Consider the following 24,727-nt stretch of genomic DNA (forward strand, 5'->3'; position numbering starts at 1 on the left):
TCAGTCACCCAGCATGCACCGGGGCGCAGGAGGGGCGGCTCCGGAGCACGTCGAAGAAATTAATATTATGATAATTCATATTCATAGGATTGTTATAATAATGATAATAACCTGTAATTTATTAGTAAAATATAAATTATCCGATAGAAGATTATTAGCAAAACATCATAAATCACCCGCTTCAAAACCAACTAAATTAGCAGTAAAAACAAAAAAAATGTACTAAAATCTGCTTTAAAATCTTCAAATTCTTAGTAATAGATTAAAAAAATATCTGTTCAAACATTATTGGTAAAATAGGAAATTAAAAATAAAAAGATACAGATATCTGATAAAAACATTATTAGCAAAATATCCTAAAATATAATGATCTATTTAAGAATCTGGAAATTATTAGTGAAATAACAAATACATTAATAAATAAATAAATTGAGCCAGATGTCTGATCAAACATTATTAGTAAAATATAAAAAAAACAAATGTACCTACATATTTAAATCAAACATCTGGACATTATTCATAAAGTATATAGAAAATGGAGCCACATCTGGAGCTCTCCTCCACTGACACATCAACATGTATGTAGTTCACATGCAGATGTTAACACGGTCAAAAAGGAAAAATATAACTACGGTAAATTAAACCAAGGTAAGTAAATGAAATACATTTATTTTGTATTGTATAGTATTTCAAGCCTGGATTGTTTAATGTGTTGTTTGAATTAATTGTTTGAGAAAACGTATTAATATCGTCTGTATTATATTATTCAGCCTAATTCAGTGTTTTGATAACTGCTTCCTGAGGGACGCTGATATTTACACCTGTGTTTGAAATGAATATTATATTATATTTAACTCATATTTTTATAAAGACCAATAGAATGAAACAGTTCTTCACATTTGACACAGAAGCATTTTCACTGAAATTGTAACTAAATGTTAGAAACTGATGAAGCTTCATGATGAGCAGTGCGACACCTGCTGGTCACAACGGAAAACTACAAAATCCCTGTCAGTATCAGGTAATCAATGTTATTATTTTTTATTCTAAACAAACCTTTGAGGTCATAAGTGATTTAATATGAGCGGAAATAGGATCAGGATCTGTGGTTCAACACTTTTCATCAAACATTACTTTAGACTAATGTGATGTCCTTCATTCCTCAGTTTCACATCGTGTTCGGCGCCATCTTTGTTTGTTGAAACCAGAAATAACCATATTTGGAGGAGCAGGGGGTGGAGCCTGACCGAGAGCTGGCGGACACGCCCACCCACACCTGCCACCTGCACCCATTGGACGGTACTAGCTGTCAATCACACTGTGGTATCCCCCCCCCCCAACACATCCGGTGCTTTATGGTCTGTTTGACTCTAAATGATCATAATTCACTAAATGAACATCAGCTGTTTGAAGAAGACTTGAAACTAGAGACTGAGACAGAAACTCCTGAATGTTTCCTGACGTTATAAAGTGAAAAGTCACTTTCTATAGACTTCTATAGAAACTACCAGAGGAGTCGCCCCCTGCTGGTCACTACATAGCAGACAGGATTCACTTTCTGGACCCGGAGTCAACGTCTGTTTTCATAAACTATACATGATATATTTTGACTTGTTATTCTTTACGTTTGTCGTCACATTTAAAGCTGAGCAGGACGACACCTCTGTCTCTCGATGGAAAGTCACACTGTACAGATGTTGTGTGTGTTCGGGAAGGGGGGGGGGGGTGCACTTATCCCAGCATTCCAAGCTTCTGTGGTCCGTCAGTGTCACCATTAGCTGTTAGCTGTTATCTCCCCCCACGTGTCGGTGGGGACGAAGAGCTGCTGGAGGCCCCGGGCCCCGCAGGGCCTTGTATGGCCATGATCCGCAGAGAGAGGGATGATAAGCAGCTCTGCTGCCATGTTTAGTACAATGTGTGTTTCTGTTAAATTTAGAGCAGTTATCAGACGCTGCTCTCCTCCTCAACTCTCTCTCTTCTTCCTCTTCTTCTTCCTCTTTTCCTACGGCGGCGGCGTCAGGACCAGAGGTGAGCTCCAGCTCAGAGACTCAATCTATTCATCAGGGTCATCATCAGCTGGAGGACGTGAGTGACACTGCTCTGATGTTGTTGCAGCTGATGTTGTCGTCTTGTTGTGTTGCAGCTGATGTTGTCGTCTTGTTGTGTTGCAGCTCATGTTGTCGTCTTGTTGTGTTGCAGCTGATGTTGTCGTCTTGTGTTGCAGCTGATGTTGTCGTCTTGTTGTGTTGCAGCTCATGTTGTCGTCTTGTGTTGCAGCTGATGTTGTCGTCTTGTTGTGTTGCAGCTCATGTTGTCGTCCTGTTGTGTTGCAGCTCATGTTGTCGTCTTGTTGTGTTGCAGCTGATGTTGTCGTCTTGTTGTGTTGCAGCTGATGTTGTCGTCTTGTTGTGTTGCAGCTGATGTTGTCGTCTTGTTGTGTTGCAGCTCATGTTGTCGTCTTGTTGTGTTGCAGCTGATGTTGTCGTCTTGTGTTGCAGCTGATGTTGTCGTCTTGTTGTGTTGCAGCTGATGTTGTCGTCTTGTTGTGTTGCAGCTGATGTTGTCGTCTTGTGTTGCAGCTGATGTTGTCGTCTTGTTGTGTTGCAGCTGATGTTGTCGTCTTGTGTTGCAGCTGATGTTGTCGTCTTGTTGTGTTGCAGCTCATGTTGTCGTCTTGTTGTGTTGCAGCTCATGTTGTCGTCTTGTTGTGTTGCAGCAGTGATGTGTGATGATAGGTTAGTGTCTCACACTGAATCATTTATTGTGTAACGTTGTGGAAATGTTGTAATGTAGTTTTGCGTCATGGTATTGTGAAAATATTTCAGAGACGTGATGATGTAACAGTTTTTTATATAAATAAAGATTTGAGTCAAGTTCAATCGACACTGTAAAACTTTATTAACTTTAAACCAGTTAAGTCTGATGTTTAGTGTGAACATGAGGAAGTTTCCTCCTTCTCTCCCTGAACGTCTGTTCTCTGTGACTCTGCTGAGTGGGTTCCATCTCCTGTGAGAAGAACTGACTGAGAGTCAGCTTCAACTGTCACAACCAGCTGCAGCTGAAGAGTGAAGCTGAACTGAGATCAGTTAGAAACACTCTGAAGTTATTAACAACCAGAGTTTATCTCCAATATTCAGCAGGAAACTGACTTGTGTGCTACAGTAGACACAACTTCCCACGTCGTAACCAGGAGCTCACGTGTTCCACCTAAAGAAAGCACAAGCCAAGTTGACCTTGATAAGCTGAGGTCGACAAGGTCATTGAGGTCGATGAAGACAACAGGACGAACAAGGGTTGGAAACTTTCTGTGTTTCTGAGGTGAACAGAGAAAAAGAACAAACTAAAACATGGCAGCGGTTCCATCAGGCTGAGAAGCATTAGAGTCTGATCAAGGTTTCAGACGATGAGTCTGAATTTAAATAATTCAAATTTAGTAGTTTTTCAAAGCTGCTCAATTGCTTTTTATTTTTTAAACAATGACGAAGATTACTTTGTCCTGGACGTCGCCTGAAGTTGAACTTCCTGATCGATGTCTCTCTTTGACCATGTGTACGAGTGGTGCTGTCGTCACTTTGTTTCATTTGCTGACGCTGGACTCAAACTCAGTTTTCAGATGAGATCATGAGATCAGATGAGATCAGATGAGATCATGAGATCATGAGATGAGATCAGATGAGATCAGATGAGATCATGAGATCATGAGATGAGATCAGATGAGATCATGAGATCAGATGAGATCAGATGAGATCAGATGAGATCATGAGATCATGAGATGAGATCAGATGAGATCATGAGATCAGATGAGATCAGATGAGATCAGATGAGATCATGAGATCAGATGAGATCAGATGAGATCATGAGATCATGAGATGAGATCATGAGATGAGATCAGATGAGATCAGATGAGATCAGATGAGATCATGAGATCATGAGATGAGATCAGATGAGATCAGATGAGATCAGATGAGATCATGAGATCAGATGAGATCAGATGAGATCATGAGATCAGATGAGATCAGATGAGATCATGAGATCAGATGAGATCATGAGATCAGATGAGATCATTTTATCTGATAAATGAGATGAGTGGAGCTGCTCAGCTCAGAGATGTGAAGTGTTAACAGCTCCAGAGGGAGGAGGCGGAGCTCAGACGACAGTGGATCTGTTGGACTGTTTCTGTTTCTCGTCTCCTCGTCGTCTCACAACCTTTTATCGTCTCTCTGGAGGACAAGTGGACGTTTTATTATCTTTACTGTTTCTGTCTCCAGGATGAAAACTCCTCTCATATTTTTGTGAAGATTCAGATTTTAAAAAGCTTCAGTTGTTGAATTTTCTGAGTTTGAGTGAAGGTAAGTTTATTCTCAGTGAATCTGCAGGACAATGAGCTTCATATATTTAAAAAATATAGTAACAGGTTTATATAAATCTCACTGTGCTACTGTATTTGTTATACATTATATAAATGATCGTGATGTTTTGTGTGTTATGTGAGTTTAAATGTGATGAAAAGTGTATTATGATTAAAGTTTTGGGATGAGAAGGTGTGAGATGACCATAAACCAACATATTCACATAAACATGGAGGGTGAATAAATAAATAACAGATTTTAAATGAATGAACAGTTGTGAATATAATGATAAACATCATTGCATTAAAATTAAATACACTTTATTGTAATTGATTATCTTCACTTCAGAAAATGTAACTGATTCAAATGTCGAGTATATATATATATATATAAATGTATATTAATGACAATATATAAAGACCATAAGTGACTGTATATAAAGATGATCAGTGACTGTATATAAAGATGATCAGTGACTGTATATAAAGACCATCAGTGACTGTATATAAAGAGGATCAGTGACTGTATATAAAGACCATCAGTGACTGTATATAAAGAGGATCAGTGACTGTATATAAAGAGGATCGGTGACTGTATATAAAGATGATCAGTGACTGTATATAAAGACCATCAGTGACTGTATATAAAGAGGATCAGTGACTGTATATAAAGATGATCAGTGACTGTATATAAAGAGGATCAGTGACTGTATATAAAGATGATCAGTGACTGTATATAAAGACCATCAGTGACTGTATATAAAGATGATCAGTGACTGTATATAAAGATGATCACTGACTGTATATAAAGATGATCAGTGACTGTATATAAAGATGATCAGTGACTGTATATAAAGAGGATCAGTGACTGTATATAAAGATGATCAGTGACTGTATATAAAGATGATCAGTGACTGTATATAAAGAGGATCAGTGACTGTATATAAAGAGGATCACTGACTGTATATAAAGATGATCAGTGACTGTATATAAAGATGATCAGTGACTGTATATAAAGACCATCAGTGACTGTATATAAAGATGATCAGTGACTGTATATAAAGACCATCAGTGACTGTATATACAGATGATCAGTGACTGTATATAAAGACCATCAGTGACTGTATATAAAGAGGATCACTGACTGTATATAAAGATGATCAGTGACTGTATATAAAGACCATCAGTGACTGTATATAAAGAGGATCACTGACTGTATATAAAGACGATCAGTGACTGTATATAAAGACCATCAGTGACTGTATATACAGATGATCAGTGACTGTATATAAAGACCATCAGTGACTGTATATAAAGAGGATCACTGACTGTATATAAAGATGATCAGTGACTGTATATAAAGACCATCAGTGACTGTATATAAAGAGGATCACTGACTGTATATAAAGACGATCAGTGACTGTATATAAAGATGATCAGTGACTGTATATAAAGACCATCAGTGACTGTATATAAAGATGATCAGTGACTGTATATAAAGACCATCAGTGACTGTATATAAAGATGATCAGTGACTGTATATAAAGACCATCAGTGACTGTATATAAAGATGATCAGTGACTGTATATAAAGATGATCAGTGACTGTATATAAAGATGATCAGTGACTGTATATAAAGACCATCAGTGACTGTATATAAAGACCATCAGTGACTGTATATAAAGACCATCAGTGACTGTATATAAACAAAGACATTGGGCCAGTTACAGCCATTCGTCTAAAATGGGGCAGGTTTGATACATTGATTGACATGAGGCATTTCATGAACAACAAAGATGGCTGCCACTGACATGCACATTTTACAGTTGTATAAGTACTGTCAGGATTTAACGGTCATGACATGGTATCGTGATCTGATTGGTTGTAAGTTTATCCAATCACATCCCATGTTGGTCTGTGACCGTTGATCACATCCATAAAAACAACAAAGGATCACATAGAAACCAAAGAACTAAAGTGTCTGTTTGTGTCTTGCAGGTTTAAGGGAGCTCCTTCACCATGAGCCGAACCAGGATCACACCCCTGTTTTCCGCCAATCAGCTGCTTCTCTTGGTGACCTTCATCTCATCTGAACTTCAGTTATCTGTAGCAGGAGGTTCTGCTGAGGCCCTCAGGTCCAACAGCACCGTCAGCAACAAAACCAAATGTGGCGGAGGCACCACCTGCAAAGAGGGCGTCATCCTGCCGATGTGGAAGCCGGACAACCCGGCCTTCGCCGACCGCCTCGCCAGAGCCACCATTTACTTTGTGGGGTTGGCGTTCATGTTCCTGGGTGTCTCCATCATCGCTGACCGCTTCATGTCATCCATCGAAGTCATCACCTCCCAAGAAAGACAGATCACCATCAAGAAACCAAACGGTGAGAAGATCACCACAACGGTGCGGATCTGGAACGAGACTGTTTCCAACCTCACCCTGATGGCGCTGGGCTCCTCCGCCCCTGAAATCCTCCTGTCAGTCGTGGAGGTCTGTGGTCACAACTTTGACGCCGGTGAGCTCGGCCCCAACACCATTGTAGGAAGTGCGGCATTCAACATGTTTGTCATCATTGGCCTTTGTGTGTCCGTCATTCCCGAAGGTGAGACCAGAAAGGTGAAGCACCTCCGGGTGTTCTTTGTCACGGCCACCTGGAGCGTCTTTGCGTACATCTGGCTGTACCTGATCCTCGCCGTCTCTTCTCCAGGGGTTGTTGATATATGGGAGGGGCTTCTCACACTCTTCTTCTTCCCCATTTGTGTTGGCTTCGCTTACGTGGCCGACCGCAGACTTCTTTTCTACAAATACATGTACAAACGATACAGAGCAGGGAAGCATAGAGGAATGATCATCGAAACTGAGGGAGAACCAGAGCTTCCCTCAAAGGTCAACGTTGAAATGGACAGAAAGATGCTCAGCTCGCGTGGGGAGGAGTTCATGGACGGAGATACAGGGTTTGATAGGAAGGAGCTGGATGAGGAGGAGGCCCGCAGAGAGGTGGCCAGGATCCTCAAGGAGCTGAAACAAAAACATCCAGAGAAGGAGATGGAGCAGTTGATGGAGCTCGCTAATTATCAGGTTTTAAACCAGCAACAGAAGAGTCGGGCTTTCTACCGCTGTCAGGCGACCAGGATCATGACAGGAACAGGAAACATCCTGAAGAAGCACGCAGCTGATCAGGCCAAGAGAGCCAATCAGCACAACATCTCCTCTGAGGTTTCAGCCAACAACTCTTCCTCCAAAGTTTTCTTTGACCCTGGTACCTACCAGTGTCTAGAGAACTGCGGCAGCGTAGCACTAAACGTGGTGCGTCGAGGTGGAGACCTAACGAGCACAGTCTCAGTGGATTACCGGACAGAGGACGGCACTGCAAACGCCGGCTCAGACTACCAGTTCACTGAAGGAACTATTATGTTCAAACCAGGCGAGACCGAAAAGGAAATCCGCATTGATATCATCGATGATGATATTTTCGAGGAAGATGAGCATTTCCTGGTCTACCTCAGCAACGTGAGAGTCACATCAGAGGGTGCTGGCTCAGATGGGGGCGAGGCTAACCATGTGGACGCCCTTGCAGGTTTAGGTCTTCCGTGCACAGCCACTGTCACCATCTTTGATGATGACCACGCTGGTATCTTTACGTTCGAGGAGCCGGTGGTGACTGTGAGCGAGAGCATCGGGATGATGGAGGTGAAGGTGGTTCGGTCCTCAGGAGCTCGAGGAGTTGTGGTGGTGCCGTACAAAACCATGGAGGGGACAGCTAAAGGAGGCGGCGAGGACTTCGAGGACACACATGGAGTCCTGGAGTTTGACAATGATGAGATCATGTGAGTACAAATGTTCGTCATTTAAACTGCTGCGAGATGAAAACTTGTGCATGGAGGCAATGGTTCCTCTACAAGGCATGCTGGGAGTTAGAGTCTTTGTTAAAAAGTGTTCACATAAGAGAACTGTACATTTTCAGTGTATTTATTGCTATTGGCGATGGTCGACTTTCTGTGAGTCCATGAATCCACTTCAGCTACAGTGACATTAAAGTACAAGACTCAAACTGTTCAGGAGGAGACGACCAGATGTCTCTGAGGACACTGGTCTGAACCAACAGCTTTTATTCTTTAGACAGAGACACATGTAGGGTTGTAAAATATAAAGTTTATTTATTTATAACAGATTAACAGGTTCTTCTCCAAACAGCAGCTGTAACAATATTCTACCTTTGATGAGGAAGTGATGGTCACATGACAACCTGATCAATACCACGCAGCTGTTTTATTAAAAGAACATGGTTTGTATTCCTGGTGTATTCCTCCATGCGGCTCAGTGACTGAGGCTCCGGTTTACATGCCTCACATATCTCTTCATACACTGTTTCCATGTCTGTGGGCAGCAGGAATGTAACGCAACACATTTATTTCCAGAGCATAAACACGGCCGCTGGCTGTGAGGGAGGAGGACCACATCTTGAAATGGAAAAGGTGCCATACTGGTCCTTTGTTTCAGTTTATTAATGAGGATGCTGAGAACGAGACGCTGCCTTATATAGATCAACTGTCTCACACAGTGAAATGACTTTAATTCAACTCTGTGGGACAGAGGACGTCGTCCTCAGAGATGCCGCTGCTCATTGGACAATATATATATTTATTTATTTAAAACATGTTTCTGCTGACTTGTTCACCTGAGACAAAGGGACGAGGCCTACAGAGGATACACCATCTGATGCTCTTTATATACAGTCACTTTATATAGTCGATGGTTTTGGACCTTCATGTTTATAGATAGTCTCTTAAGAATTCATTGAATTCCTCTTGTCATTCGTTTTCATTGTGTCTTTACTTTGTGTAGAACAGGTTTGTGGATGTGTGTTGACAGAGATCCGTTTGTGTGTCTGTTGTCTTCTCTCCTGTGATGTTTGTGGATTTCCAGCTCAGTGTTTCACACGTCCTTCGTCGTGTTGTGAGTCTGCAGCTCCTGGTGTGTTGAGCAGATAAACATCATGCAGCTCTCTTCCTTATTAGGACAGCGTCTGTTCGGCGGCAGCAGCAGGATCCTGCTCATTGTCGTAGCATCAGCTCATAAAGCAGCCGGACGCCTGCAGCTCATTTCCACCATAGACAGGGGAGGTGACCGCTGGCCACAGGCCACACCTCCGCCCTCACCACTGGTTACCTGCACACAAAACAGACTAACTGTAGCTCCATGAATCACTTGTCTTTATACTTTAAATCAAAGGACTGTTAAAGTTCTCAGTTAAGTTTCAGAGAATTCTCCCCGCTGAGCTTTTTAGTCTCTTCCAGCTCCGAGTTTAGATTTTCAGACAAAGTCACTGAGCTGCATCCAAACACGGTTCATCTCTTGATGTTCAAACCCCTGAATGACGATTGGTCGTTTGACTGAGCTTCATAAACCGACGTCTGTGTGAGAAACTCAGGACTCAACTCAACCTGATTCAACACAACACAACTGGACTAAATACTGAGGAGGCTGAGGGGGGATTCAGACTCTCAGCTGTGTTTTCAGGGAGTAGAGCTTGTTAGCCTGTTAGCATGTAAACCCTGCCTGTTAGCTTGTTAGCCTGTTGGCGTGTTAGCATGTGGCTCTTCCTGCAGCCTGTGGTCTTTAGAGAGACAGTAAAGTCGCTGTTTTTTCAGATGAATTATTATATGAAGATAACGATTCTTCTGATTACCTGTTTGGACGTTTTAAGATGAAACACAAACTTTCTAACACGATGATGAAAACGTAGTGAGTTAGAGTTAAAACCTGCAAACCAACAATCTGCTGAAATGAAATAAACATGCAGATGGATGGAGGCCGTCTGTTTCCTTGGCACACACACATACAGATCGGTCCAATGAGGGCTGCCGTCGCCTGCAGCAGAATGACCCGTCCAACACTGGAAGACATTTTCTGTGTCATCAAACTGGTCTGAGCTGGAGACTCGTTTTTTATCTCAGTCTGACGACCTGAGTCTTATGATCGTCACCTCTGTAACCGAGGTGTCGCTGCAGGACTCAGAGATTCCGACGCCTCTTGACTTTGTGGTTTTGAACAGACTCGACCACAGAGATGTCTTATTTGTTGTCGACCCTGAAATTAGCATCACCCTGGAACTTCCTCTGGTTTTTGGTTTAGTAAGTAAGTATAATCGTCAGGTGTAAAAAGTTACATCACATCAAATGACTTCATCGTCACCGTCACTTAACTTCTTAATTTGTTGTTGTTGACCTTTTCGTGACACTTGAACTTGGCTGTGAAGGCGCGAGTGAGTTGATCTGTCTTCATGTTTGACGTGATCACATTTAACGTCCCCGATGACCTCTGTCGTCTCATGTCAGCAACCGACATGTAAAAAGCCTAAAAATCAGACGTGGAGTTTTTACTGATGTATTTTATGATGTCGAAAAAAATGTCACGAGTTTAGGACGAGGGAACAGGAAGTGGAACACTGTGACTTAGTTCTGTGGCGCTCTGTTGACGGTAGTTCTAATTGGCAACATGTCGTAAAACAAGCGCACAAACACCGTCGATTCTGGATTAATGAGATTATCTCCAGCATGTGACTGTGCTGGAGATAATCTCATTAATCCAATCTGAGCCTCGGATGGTTCACGACAAGTTAGCCCAGCTCAATATTAGCATCGCGCTTACTTCAGATTTCAACTCCACGTGCACAACTTCCACATGTTGAGAAATTCACCTGTACTGAGATATGATTGGACAAGGTTTGAGGGAGGGGCTTAATGAACAGTCTGTGATGTCATCAACTCCTGCACTTCAGTTTCATGTGTTTCCCCCGATCACAGATCACATGCAGGGTTTTTTGGACACTTGTTTTTCTGAATGTTGTTCTGTGGCTGTTTCTCTTCAACCTTGTTTTCTTTCCTTATCGAACTTCGAACGTCTTCACGCTCCTCCTTTGGCAACCTCCTCTTCTGCTTTCTCTTTCTTTCAGCAAAATTATTGAGATCAATATAATCGATGATGAAGAATATGAGAAAAACAAGAACTTCTTCCTAGAGATTGGAGAACCTCAGCTGCTGGAGATGAGTGAGAGGAAAGGTGGGGGCGTCGCCTTCCTGTGCTGTAACCCCGCCCACATCACTAACGACCTGTGATCCTTGTTAATCTAAACTCACCTCATGGCTTCAAAGAGAAAAACATCCTCAATCTCACTGTGACAGTTAAAGTCATAATGAACCTGAACACACCTGACTCAGTGTGACATCACTCTCTGATGATGTCATCGTCTCTGATGTCATCCACAGAAATTCAGTTTCAAAGCAGAAATTCAGATTCTGCAGAACTTGAAGTAGAATCCGGATGTTTCAGTATCACAGTGATCCCGTGTCCGTCCATCACTGAGTTCACATCAAGTGACCTCAGTCAATTCAGCTGCTTTTAGTTTGAAAGAACATGAGCTGATAACAGTCAATTTAGTGGCTTTTATTTTGACAGTTTGACTTAATGTGAACAGATACAGGAAATGAACTGTAGCTGACTTCACAGCTAAATCCCTGAATCCATGGCAACATTAAACTTCCTGCCCAGTTTCCCCAAAGCATTGTGGGAACTGTGGTTGACGTAAAGATTATGACTCATCATTTTCCTGCAGGTTTCTTTACAGCATCACTGAAAGTAATGGAACTGGACCATTTTTACTGAAATGCATTCTGGGAGTTGTAGACTTCTTGACTTTAACTCGATGAGAAAGTCGTGTTAGTTTCATTGTGACTTTAACCAGAGAAAGTCTGCCCCCTGCTGGCTTGATGAGGTGAGCTCATCCCTTCCTCACCATGTTGACGGAGTTCTGTCCGACTTAATCTGTCTGTGTTTGAATGTGTGTTGTTGGACTAATGCATGAACTCTGACCTCTGACACCCCCCTCCACTGTTGTTGTCTGTACTCTGTCGTCCGCAGGAAGACAGTAACCGTTAGAATAATTGACCATGAGGAGTACGATAAGCAGGCGACCTTCTACATAGAGCTGCAGGAACCATACTGGAACAGGAGGAGATGGACAGGTGTGAGGAGGCACCTTGACCTCTCCACTGACCTTTGACCTTTTCTTCATCTACCATTTCTTCTTTTGTTCCTTTGATCTCGCTGCTGTCACTCTGTTTCTGTTTCTCTGTTGTCTTCATGAGTTAGGACATGTGTGGGTCAGTTAGTACTTGTGGGTCAGTTAGGACATGTGTGGGTCAGTTAGGACTTGTGGGTCAGTTAGGACGTGTGGGTCAGTTAGGACATGTGTGGGTCAGTTAGTACTTGTGGGTCAGTTAGGACATGTGTGGGTCAGTTAGGACAGGTGTGGGTCAGTTAGGACGTGTGGGTCAGTTAGGACAGGTGTGGGTCAGTTAGGACGTGTGGGTCAGTTAGGACTTGTGGGTCAGTTAGGACAGGTGTGGGTCAGTTAGGACTTGTGTGTCAGTTAGGACATGTGGGTCAGTTAGGACGTGTGGGTCAGTTAGGACATGTGGGTCAGTTAGGACGTGTGGGTCAGTTAGGACATGTGGGTCAGTTAGGACGTGTGGGTCAGTTAGGACATGTGGGTCAGTTAGGACGTGTGTGGGTCAGTTAGGATGTGTAGGTCAGTTAGTACTTGTGGGTCAGTTAGGACAGGTGTGGGTCAGTTAGGACGTGTGGGTCAGTTAGTACTTGTGGGTCAGTTAGGACGTGTGGGTCAGTTAGGAAGTGTGGGTCAGTTAGGACAGGTGTGGGTCAGTTAGTACTTGTGGGTCAGTTAGGACAGGTGTGGGTCAGTTAGGACTTGTGGGTCAGTTAGGACATGTGGGTCAGTTAGGACGTGTGGGTCAGTTAGGACATGTGGGTCAGTTAGGACGTGTGTGGGTCAGTTAGGATGTGTAGGTCAGTTAGTACTTGTGGGTCAGTTAGGACGTGTGGGTCAGTTAGGACGTGTGTGGGTCAGTTAGGATGTGTAGGTCAGTTAGTACTTGTGGGTCAGTTAGGACAGGTGTGGGTCAGTTAGGACGTGTGGGTCAGTTCGGACGTGTGGGTCAGTTAGGAAGTGTGGGTCAGTTAGGAAGTGTGGGTCAGTTAGTACTTGTGGGTCAGTTAGGACAGGTGTGGGTCAGTTAGGACTTGTGGGTCAGTTAGGACGTGTGGGTCAGTTAGGAAGTGTGGGTCAGTTAGGACAGGTGTGGGTCAGTTAGTACTTGTGGGTCAGTTAGGACAGGTGTGGGTCAGTTAGGACTTGTGGGTCAGTTAGGACGTGTGGGTCAGTTAGGACATGTGTGGGTCAGTTAGTACTTGTGGGTCAGTTAGGACAGGTGTGGGTCAGTTAGGACTTGTGGGTCAGTTAGGACGTGTGGGTTAGTTAGGACATGTGGGTCAGTTAGGACGTGTGGGTCAGTTAGGACTTGTGGGTCAGTTAGGACTTGTGGGTCAGTTAGGACGTGTGTGGGTCAGTTAGGACTTGTGGGTCAGTTAGGACGTGTGTGGGTCAGTTAGGATGTGTGGGTCAGTTAGGACTTGTGGGTCAGTTAGGACTTGTGGGTCAGTTAGGACAGGTGTGGGTCAGTTAGGACGTGTGGGTCAGTTCGGACCGATGTTAGGACAGTTAGGACAGGTGTGGGGGGGTCAGGTACGTTTGAGTCAGGTGTACTGTAGTGTTGCGATGTCTGTTGTGTTGAACCTGACCTTCAGGTTGAGGACAGGTATTGACTGTCTGTCTTTTTCCTGCTTGGTTTCTCTGACTTGTCTCCTGTCTGTCTCCTCTCTTCAGCTCTGTTGCTTCAGGAAGTCGGTAAGATGATCGATTTTCCTTCGTGTGTCCTGCTGCTGTTTTCTCTCAAACACTGAAACATTATCAGTTTAAAGATTCACAGAAAATCACAAGCAGCTTCTCAATTCTTTCATATTTGTCTCAAACTTTCAGGTGGATTCGTCAAAACAGGTGAGTGAAGTCAGCACTTTGTTTCTAATGTAGTAACACACGAGTGTTTTCTGTTGAGTTCATTTCATTCTTCTGTTGGATTCTTACTAGACAAGTGGCTGTATGGTAAGAAACTATTTGCTTTCAAAGTGTTAAAGCAACAAAGTTTACGATAACAGGGAAGCAGCGCTGGAACGTCACAGTCACAACGTCACATGTATATGTATATGTATATGTATATGTATATATATGTATATACATCTGCTCAAACAAATGAAGGGAACACATAAATCACACATCAGATCTTAATTACGAATTATTCAAGTTGAAAATCTTTGCTGATGTACATTCTATAATTTGTTGAGAACTAACTTATGTAACAACGATCAATGTAAACCATAATCTTTAACCCATTGAGGGCTGGATTCAAAATCCTACCGAAAATCAAAGAAAAAACTGAAATCACAAGCTGATCCAACTTGCGTGAACTTCATCACAACTCATAATGTGTCTCAGTACTGTGTGTGGCCCCAAGTGCCTGTATGCACACCCGATAACATCTGGACACGATGCTCCTGAGGAGCTGCAGGATGGAGTCCTGGGGGTTCTCCTCCCAGACCTGGATCATCACCTCCTGACTGTGGACGGACTTGGTGGCGTCGGATGCACCGACACATGACGTCCAATAGGTGCTCAACTGGATTTATAGATGATGTTACAGCAGCTTCACGTTCACCACGACGTCTCCAGACTCGTTCACACCTGTCACATGTGCTCAGTGTGAACCTGCTCTCATCTGTGAAGAGAACGAGGCTCCAGTTCAGGTCCCACTAGAGGACGTCGGCCCTCAGGCCTCCTCATGGAGTCTGTGTCTCACAGTTTGGTCAGAAACACACCTGTAGTCTGCTGGAGGTCATTTTGTAGAGCAGTGCTCCTCCTGTTCCTCCTCCTCAAAGGAGCAGATACCTGCTGCTGGGTTGATGCTCTTCTACTGTCTCCTGGCATCTCCTGGTGTCTCCTGATTTCTCCTGGCGTCTCCTGGTGTCTCCTGGCGTAATGTCTCCTGGTGTCTCCTGGTGTCTCCTCCAGGCTCTGGAGACTGTGCTGGGAGACACAAACCTTATTGTGACCCCAGGTATGGATGTGTCCTCCTGGAGGAGCTGGACTACCTGTGCAGCCTGATGGAGCTGCAGGTAGCTCCTCATGCTACCAGCAGTGAGGAGGAGCAGAACCCAGAAGTAGAAGGAGTCAGGAAGGATCAGCAGAGAGCAGCTGTCTGTGGACACCACGTTAGAAACAGTCCCAGTCAGAGAAACTGATTCATTATGACTTGTGCTTCCTAAATGGACCGATTGATCTCCCTGAAATGTACCTGACTTGCTGTGAAGATTAAGTGTTCCCTTAATTCTTTTGAGCAGTGTACATACATATATACATATATACATATACATATACATATACATATATATATATATATATATATATATATATGTGTACATACATATATACATATACATAAATATATATACAGTAATGTATATATATATATATATACAGTATATATGTGTGTTCAGTGAAATAATGAAATGAAGACGTCTTGTACAGTTGACACACATTGTCACTACAGTTTTGAGCTTTAGTTTATCAGATGATAAATGATAATTAATCCCCATATTCACATTCCTCTAATAATCAGTTGGTCAGTTTTTATTAAAGGTGAAAACGTTTCCGTGTCACTTCCTCTTCAGTGACTCAGTCGTGCAGTTTTTCTCTGTTTATTGAAAACAGGGACGAACAAACAAAGACGCCTGAAAACATCATTAACGCCTCAAAGAAATTATGATGCAAAATATAACACACCAGTTATGTCAGAAGCTTTTATATGTAATTGTAATTCATTCTATTGTGAAGATTTCACATATAAGCACATCAGCCAGTGTTTTCATGTAAACGTGGAGGAGTGATGTCGTTGTTTTTACTGTTGGATGAAGGCTGTGATGCTTCAGGTCGACATCAGGGACATGAGCTACCTTTAACTTGTTCACCTGATTACCTGTTCACCTGTTCACCTGTTTACCTGATAACTTGTTCACCTGTTCACCTGTTTACCTGTTTACCTGTTTACCTGTTCATCTGTTCACCTGTTCACCTGTTCACCTGTTCACCTGATAACTTGTTCACCTGTTTACCTGTTCACCTGTTTACCTGTTCACCTGTTCACCTGTTTACCTGTTCACCTGTTTACCTGTTCACCTCTTCACCTGTTTACCTGTTCACCTGATAACCTGTTCACCTGTTCACTTGTTCACCTGTTCACCTGTTTACCTGTTCACCTGTTCACCTGTTCACCTGTTTACCTGTTAACTTGTTCACCTGTTCACCTGTTCACTTGTTCACCTGTTCACCTGTTTACCTGTTCACCTGTTCACCTGTTAACTTGTTCACCTGTTCACCTGTTCACCTGATAACCTGTTCACCTGTTCACCTGTTCACCTGTTCACCTGTTAACTTGTTCACCTGTTCACCTGTTCACCTGATAACCTGTTCACCTGTTCACCTGTTTACCTGTTCACCTGTTTACCTGTTCACCTGTTCACCTGTTCACCTGTTTACCTGTTCACCTGTTTACCTGTTCACCTGTTTACCTGTTTACCTGTTCACCTGTTCACCTGTTTACCTGTTCACCTGTTTACCTGTTCACCTCTTCACCTATTCACCTGTTTACCTGTTCACCTGATAACCTGTTCACCTGTTCACTTGTTCACCTGTTCACCTGTTTACCTGTTCACCTGTTCACCTGTTAACTTGTTCACCTGTTCACCTGTTCACCTGATAACCTGTTCACCTGTTTACCTGTTCACCTATTCACCTGTTCACCTGTTCACCTGTTTACCTGTTTACCTGTTCACATATTCACCTGTTCACCTGTTTACCTGTTTACCTGTTCACCTGTTTACCTGTTCACCTCTTCACCTGTTCACCTGTTCACCTGTTTACCTGTTTACCTGTTCACATATTCACCTGTTCACCTGTTTACCTGTTCACCTGTTCACCTGTTTACCTGTTCACCTGTTTACCTGTTCACCTCTTCACCTATTCACCTGTTTACCTGTTCACCTGATAACCTGTTCACCTGTTCACTTGTTCACCTGTTCACCTGTTTACCTGTTCACCTGTTCACCTGTTAACTTGTTCACCTGTTCACCTGTTCACCTGATAACCTGTTCACCTGTTTACCTGTTCACCTATTCACCTGTTCACCTGTTCACCTGTTTACCTGTTCACATATTCACCTGTTCACCTGTTTACCTGTTCACATATTCACATATTCACCTGTTCACCTGTTTACCTGATAACTTGTTCACCTGTTTACCTGTTCACCTGTTCACCTGTTCACCTGTTTACCTGCTCACCTGTTCACCTGATAACCTGTTCACCTGTTTACCTGTTCACCTGTTTACCTGTTCACCTGTTTACCTGTTCACCTGTTTACCTGTTCACCTGTTTACCTGTGTACCTTTTCAGGAAGAGATGTCTACAGGAAGGTCCAGGGCCGGGAGCATCCCGCCCCCTCTGCCATCATCAACATCACAGGTACATTCTTCTGTCCATATTTTCTCCATCCATCAATTAACTCATCCATCCATCCCTAATTCATCCCTCTGTTCATGCATTCGTTCAATATTTGTGTCAGGGGAGGGGGGTGAGGAGGTTTGGACGAAGAAGGAGGAAGAGGAGCGGCGGATCGCGGAGATGGGTCGACCAATGCTGGGCGAACACGTCAAACTGGAGGCCATCATCGAGGAGTCGTACGAGTTTAAGGTGCAACTGGTTAATATCCTCCACATTATCAGAACACCTGAGTTATTACTGGTACAGGCTCCAGTTTTTGTGCTAAGCTAACTAGCGTCTGTCTGTTATCACATTGTGATACTTTTTTTTTTTCCCATATGAGATTTTGCTCTTAACGATCTCCTCAAAGTTATTGATCATAAAAATGTAATGATCCTCAGGGTGAAGGTAAATTTCTCTCATCTTGTCAGTTTCAAGAGAAAACGCACAGAACTCGATTTATTATTATTTCTTTATGTCTGAACCGGACCAGAGCCAGATGTTGACCTGATTACAAGCTCAGCCAAAGTGACATGTGGCTCGTGTCGAGAACAAAAACTGAAAAAAAAGGATTTGAACATGATGGTTCACTGACTCCTGTGATGTTCTGTTCAGAGCACCGTGGATAAACTCATCAAGAAGACCAACCTGGCTCTGCTGATCGGGACCAACAGCTGGAGGGAGCAGTTTGTGGAGGCCATCACAGTCGGCTCGGGTAAAGACTCGACCGGAGATGTTGCTCTTTTTGTCTCTGTGTCAGTAGATTGTGGATCTGAGGGTAAAACAAATAGAACAGGAGAAGAAAACAGGCTCCTTGAGTATCATCACAAAAATATCAATCAGTGTTGACTCGAGCATCTTCCTCAGGTGATGATGATGAATCCGGTGAGGAGAAACTGCCCTCCTGTTTCGACTACGTCATGCACTTCCTCACCATCTTCTGGAAACTCCTGTTTGCCTTAGTTCCTCCCACCGACTACTGGAACGGCTGGGCCTGCTTCGTCGTCTCCATCTCTGTCATCGGTATGCTGACGGCGGTGATCGGTGACCTGGCGTCTCATTTCGGCTGCACCGTCGGCCTCAAAGACTCTGTGACTGCTGTGGTGTTTGTGGCTTTGGGGACTTCAGTACCAGGTCTAACACAAACCTTCCCTTCTGTGAATCCCACTGCGATACATTCCATTCACTTCATCCCTACTCTCTCTCTCCCTCAGACACCTTTGCCAGTAAAGTATCCGCCATCCAGGACCAATATGCCGACGCCTCCATTGGCAATGTGACAGGAAGCAACGCGGTCAACGTCTTCCTGGGTATCGGCGTGGCCTGGTCCATCGCTGCCATCTACCACTACTCCCAGGGCCAGCAATTCAAGGTCGACCCAGGAACGCTGGCCTTCTCCGTCACACTCTTCACCATCTTCGCCTTTATCTGTTTCGGTGTTCTCCTCTACCGCCGGCGGCCTGAGATCGGAGGGGAGCTCGGTGGCCCCCGGGTCCCAAAGATTCTCACCACCTGTTTGTTCTTCAGCCTGTGGTTGATGTACATTGTCCTCTCCTCATTAGAAGCATATTGCCATGTACAGGGATTCTAAGATGTATGCTTCTGAAGGGTTCGACAAAGGTTCTGGATTTACAAAGGCTCCATTATGTTCCTGCTCATTCTGACAGGTTCCTCTCATTTCTGTTCTTTGTCTAAATGTTGTAAGATTCCTGCCAGTTGCTGGATTCCTTAAGGCTCTAGAGGAACTGCATCTTCTTAACCTTGTTTTTAAATTTTGGATCAAATCTATAATGCTCATAGGTTCTTTGCTGATCTGACAGGTTATAAACACAGATAAACATGTTCTGAAGGATTCTTTCTAGTAGTTTTATGTTCTTTAAAAGGTTGAAACCATCGTTAACCCTAACCCTTTTTTTAGGATTCTACTGGTTCTTTGTGTATATGAAGGTAACAAAGGTTCTTGCATATTTTTGCAGGTTCCTATTAGTTCTGTTATTTGTCTAAAAGTGTGGAAAGACGTCCAATGTCTATCACACCTTCCTGACTGTTTATGGATTTCTAAAGGTGACTGTCGGTTCCTGCATATTTTCACAGGTTCCTGTTTTTTTTTTCAAGGGTCTGGATGAGCATCAACTATTTCTTTTTTGGTTCTGCCAGGTTTCTATGGCGTTGACATGGTTTCCTAAAGATTCTGATGGACACGTAACAGTTCTAACACTTGAATTTCTAATGGAGTCAAACATCTTGGGTCTCTTAAGGTTCCTGAATGATTCCACAGATTTTTGAGTGTCTCTTTTAATCTCTGAAGGTTTTTGGGGGAACCCTGAAAACTTGTGAACCCCTCTTTCTAACTTGTGACACGTTGGACTGTTGTCTGGCTGCTGAGTGCTGGTGACCTCTGAGACTTTTTAGTTTTTTAGTCACTTACCTCCTGAATATTTAAAGACTTTTATCTACATCACCAAACTTTCACCTGTACCTTTAAGCAAAGTATTACTTTAATCTTGACGTGCATGGACTTTGAATCCACAACCACTGTAGTGACCACCATTAGCCGTGGTGAAGGAGGCAGCTCCTGCTGTCGACGTCTGCAGGAGCTGCAGCGATAGTGATGCACCTTTGTGAATATCTGCACTAAGTTTGAACCATAGTTAATTTTGAAGTGTAGGAGGTTCCATAGTTTGGTGTTGAACTCTGTCAACCAGAGACTCTCTGCTCTATGTGTTGGACATGAACAACTGCAGCAGTGAACTTTAATGTTATAATGCTGTGTATGTTTGTGTGTGAGTGCATGGACACACCATTCACAATAGTCTGATGTGATTGGCTGTTTGGATGTTTTCCTCTAAATATTAAAGTTCAGTAAGTCACATGTTGTCTTTTCTCTTGAATGTTTCTAAAACTCTCTCCTCTGATTGGTCCACACAGATCGCGAACCAAAATGTGTTCATGTTGATAATTTGAATTAGTGTCATGACTGTAAAATGTTAACATGCTCAAATGTTCAGAAAACACATTACTGTCCTCAGACTGTCCATTGCAAACACTTGTTTGTAGCTCCTGTCCCTTTAAGACCCCCGTCCTGATGAAGCCCAGTCTGCTCTGATTGGTCAGCTGATTTACTCTGTTATGATTGGTTGACCTGTTTCAGCACATGTAGGAAATGCGGACCTCCACCCTCCCTTTACCTGACTTTCGTAGGTTGTTGTTGCATTATGCACTCCTAGCAGCCGGTCTGACACGCCCCCTAACCATCGGGGTTAACGAGGTATTTTACTTCCACATCTGAGGAGCTGGACAGAAGTGCGTTTACCACAGACTTTGATCTTTAACTCTCCGGTTACCATCAAATTTACTAACATTGTTTTTCCTCGGGTCATTTTGACCCAAGCAGTTAAAAACCTCCAGAAAAGGATCCACCGTTTATGTTTCAGGTACTTGAAACATTATCATATATTTATATAAAACATAACATAATAAACACAATTTCAAACATTTAGAAAGATCTTTATGTTCAAATAGAATATCATCCTCATCAGAACTGTAAGGAGAACACAACAGTCCTTTACTAACCAAACACAGTGTTCTCTCAGACATCCAGCCTCATTGCTCTGTTGTCAAAGTGAACATCATGAACTGTACCATACACGCGCCTCCACTCTCCATCGTCATCCCAGTTAGATCCAACTCAAATGTTATGAGGAACACAAATGTGGATCTGAAGTCTCGGACCTGGCTGAAGATGCGTGGAAGCGTTTCAATGACATTAGCAGCACTAAGTCTACCCTGTAGTCCAAGTGAAGAATACGATTATAAAATGACCTCAATTTCATCCTGAATAACCAAAACAAATGTGGATCAAATATTAATACTTTTTCCTGTGAAAACACTCTGTGGTTTAATCGAAGGATAATAGAGGGTTAAATTCACAAAGGTTTATAGGAGAGAAGTGCAGCAGCAGATTCTGAGAACACGATGCTTCACTGTGACATGTAACATGTTTAGAGACTAACGTTTCCAAGTGTGATTTGATCCAAATTAAATTGACAATAACCTTCTCTCCTGCTGGTTTGTCCAGAATGTCAATTAAATCAAATCCACAAACATTATCTCTGATCTGAAACTGTACAGTATTTACATGAAGTTTTACATATTCTTTTTATAATGTCAATTATTTTTTAAAGTAACTTACAAGTTACAGATATTTTTTTTCCAACATGATGCGATGCAGAGAAGGTTCTGCTGCTGAAGGCGGATTAGGTGAGGATGAGGAGGAGAGCGTGGATCAGGGTTTGTTGGAGCTGAAGATTCCGACAGGAAAGTGTTTGACGTGCGTCGGCCACTGGGCGGCGAGCTGGAAGAACTTCACATCGTTCCACTCGACTCCGTCTATAGAGACTGAGACACAGACGATCAGCCGATTGACTAATGGATCAGCGATAATGACTTTATGACCTACACTGCAGCCAGCCACCAGGGGGCGATCAAGATTATTCAGCCAATTTCCCCCAAGGATCAACTGAGTTTCTCTCATTTATTATTAGTTTTTGTTCTTTATTATACAACACATTGTCCCACTGTTTTTATGACATTACTGATATTTTTGAATTCTTAAATTTATTAATACACTGTTATGATTTCAAATGATGTCACATTAATGTTAAACAGGAAGTAAACAACATGAAAACATTCAGTTGAATTAATGATGGAACTCATGACGTAAGTGTGTTGGTGTGTGTGTGTGTACCTCTCAGTGTGTGTTTGTATAACTCTCCGTGTGCATTTACCTGTGTGTGTCTGTGTGTTTGTGTGTTTGTGTGTGTGTGTGTGTCTGTGTGTTTGTGTGTTTGTGTGTACCTCTCAGAGTGTGTGTGTGTGTGTGTGTGTTTGTGTGTGTGTGTGTGTGTGTGTGTGTGTGTGTGTGTGTGTGTGTGTGTGTCTGTACCTCTCAGTGTGTGTTGGTGTTTCGATGTACAGATCAACCGGCTGATTCCTTCAATCACCTGACTCCTCGACTCCGCCTCCTTCTCCTTCGTCTTCTTACTAAGGAACATGACTGACAGACACAAACACACACACAGACAACCATCATCATCATCCTCCTCCTCCTCCTCCTCCTCATCATCATCATCATCGTCCTCTTCCTCACCTTTCTTGTTCTTCTCTTTCATCACCACCGTCAGACTCATCATTTCTCCTCCGCTGATCCTCGACACCTGCAGCGAGCGGAAGTTGCTCTTCAGCGTGTTCTTCATCCCGCCCTCCTTCCTCCCCCCTCCTCCCCCCTGACTGCTCCAGTAGTCGACCTGCAGACCCATCACCTCCCCCGAACAGCTGCTTGGACATGAGGGGTCAGAGGTCACAGGTCGTGTACACTGCTACACCCTACATCTTCAAACAGATGAAAACAGGAAGTACCTGTTGGAGGGGGAGGGGGGAGGTGTGGAGGTGATGCTGATCGGTGCTCCTGATTGGGAGGGAGGAGACCCCAGTATGATGTCATCAGAGTCGACTGTGGAGAGAAAGGCGAGACACGGTGACGGGACGGGGGAGGAGCAGGGGGAGGAGCAGGGGGAGGAGCAGGGGGAGGAGCTGGTCTTACCTGAGGTGGACAGGAAGTTCTGCTCCACGATGCCGACCTTCACCAGCTGGAACAAAGAGAGCAGAGCGCCACTTAACATCATCAGCATGTCTCCATGGCAACAAGACTCTGCTGTCTGCGCTTCATGATGCATTTACATTTAGTTTTTAAAAAGTGTGTCATAGTTTATGTTTTGATATATTCATGTTCAAGACCTTTACCAGACTCCATTTCCCATAAGCCCCTGGTGCGCACAGGTTAAAGGTCACAGGTGTCTGTGGTGGATTCATTCTTCTGTGTGTCAATGCTCTGATCTCCAGCCCAGTAGGTGGCGGTAATGCACCTGAAAGCTGGTTTTCCAACCAACATTAAACCAAAAAGACTTTTCATGTTTCTGTCATGAGACTAAGAGCGACGTCAAACAGCTCACGATGGTGTTTTAATGGGAGCTGTCGTTTTTTTACTGTTTTACTGTCACAAGCACCAAACAACTTCCTGTCACACTGTCAAAATAAAATGTGTGGTGACAGAGTGTCTCTTTCCCACACTTGTGATGTAAACACAGTGATGATGTCAGCATATCAAGACGCAGTCATAACACACACGCTGTTTCTCACCCCGATAAAAGGAACAAACTTCTGATAGGAGTCGTCGTCTGGGCTGCGAAGGAACAGACAATATTTATTCATCACAGCTTCATTGAACACAGATTCTGATGAAGGTCCAAGGAAGCGAATCTGAGCTGAGAGAGATTCAGCTGCTCGCTGAATTCTAACTTCGATTTGTGGATAAAGAGAGTGAATGAAAACGACAGAAAGGAGGAGAGGACAAGGACGTCACATGTTTTACCTCTTGTGTTTACAGGTGAGCATCGCCTCAGAGATGGGACACAGGTGAGAGACAGCAGCTCCGCTCAGATACCGGGACACTCGAACTGCGACATCGACCGGATCTAAACAGAACACACACAAACTGTGACGTAGCCAATCACAGACCTGGATTATTCTGATGACATCATCATGAGCGTGACATCAGAGGAAAATGGCCGACGTGGAAACATGGTGAAAGGCAGCTACTTCCTACTCTTCACGTCCCCCAGAACTTTCTGAATGACCCAAAGAACCTAAAGAATGAAAAAAAAAACACTTCACCAAAGTCCACATCCACTTTTCAACATTCCGGCAGGTACCAGACGGACAGAGAAGGTCAAGGAGCTGAAAACTACGCTTAAAAGACAACAGTCATTATTCACCAAACCGGCTTCGTTTCAAGTGGCTCAAAGCAGCTCTTGGAG

At 43.3% G+C, this 24,727-nt stretch overlaps 2 protein-coding genes across 5 annotated transcripts in view; one reads left to right on the plus strand and one right to left on the minus strand.

Annotated features, from left to right (window-relative positions):
* Positions 1-3: 3 nt before the first annotated feature.
* LOC117763643 (sodium/calcium exchanger 1-like) lies at positions 4-19,755 on the plus strand. 4 transcript variants are annotated; one of them, XM_034588942.1, is made up of 11 exons: positions 4-1,021; positions 2,021-2,085; positions 6,347-8,172; positions 11,301-11,407; positions 14,091-14,111; positions 14,244-14,261; positions 17,766-17,834; positions 17,935-18,062; positions 18,468-18,567; positions 18,720-18,986; positions 19,067-19,755. In XM_034588942.1, exons 3-11 carry the CDS (start codon positions 6,368-6,370, stop codon positions 19,441-19,443), a joined length of 2,892 nt encoding a protein of 963 aa, XP_034444833.1. In that variant the 5' UTR covers positions 4-1,021; positions 2,021-2,085; positions 6,347-6,367; the 3' UTR covers positions 19,444-19,755. The 4 variants fall into 4 exon arrangements, with proteins under 4 accessions (XP_034444833.1, XP_034444842.1, XP_034444822.1 ...); XM_034588951.1 differs by lacking the exons at positions 4-1,021; positions 11,301-11,407 and adding an exon at positions 12,266-12,369 and having other exon boundaries at positions 1,721-2,086; positions 6,349-8,172; XM_034588931.1 differs by lacking the exon at positions 4-1,021 and having other exon boundaries at positions 1,721-2,085.
* Positions 19,756-21,894: 2,139 nt separating this feature from the next.
* Positions 21,895-24,727, minus strand: part of LOC117764735 (phosphofurin acidic cluster sorting protein 1-like) — a 13,399-nt gene continuing 10,566 nt past the window's right edge. Inside the window, 7 exon segments of the mRNA XM_034590773.1 lie at positions 21,895-22,250; positions 22,798-22,908; positions 23,002-23,189; positions 23,271-23,364; positions 23,455-23,500; positions 24,051-24,093; positions 24,283-24,385. Of these exon segments, the coding sequence (XP_034446664.1) occupies positions 22,138-22,250; positions 22,798-22,908; positions 23,002-23,189; positions 23,271-23,364; positions 23,455-23,500; positions 24,051-24,093; positions 24,283-24,385 (698 nt within the window). The 3' untranslated portion in view covers positions 21,895-22,137.

Source organism: Hippoglossus hippoglossus, chromosome 1 (genome assembly GCF_009819705.1).
Source record: "Hippoglossus hippoglossus isolate fHipHip1 chromosome 1, fHipHip1.pri, whole genome shotgun sequence".
In the NCBI taxonomy this organism is placed as follows: domain Eukaryota; kingdom Metazoa; phylum Chordata; class Actinopteri; order Pleuronectiformes; family Pleuronectidae; genus Hippoglossus; species Hippoglossus hippoglossus.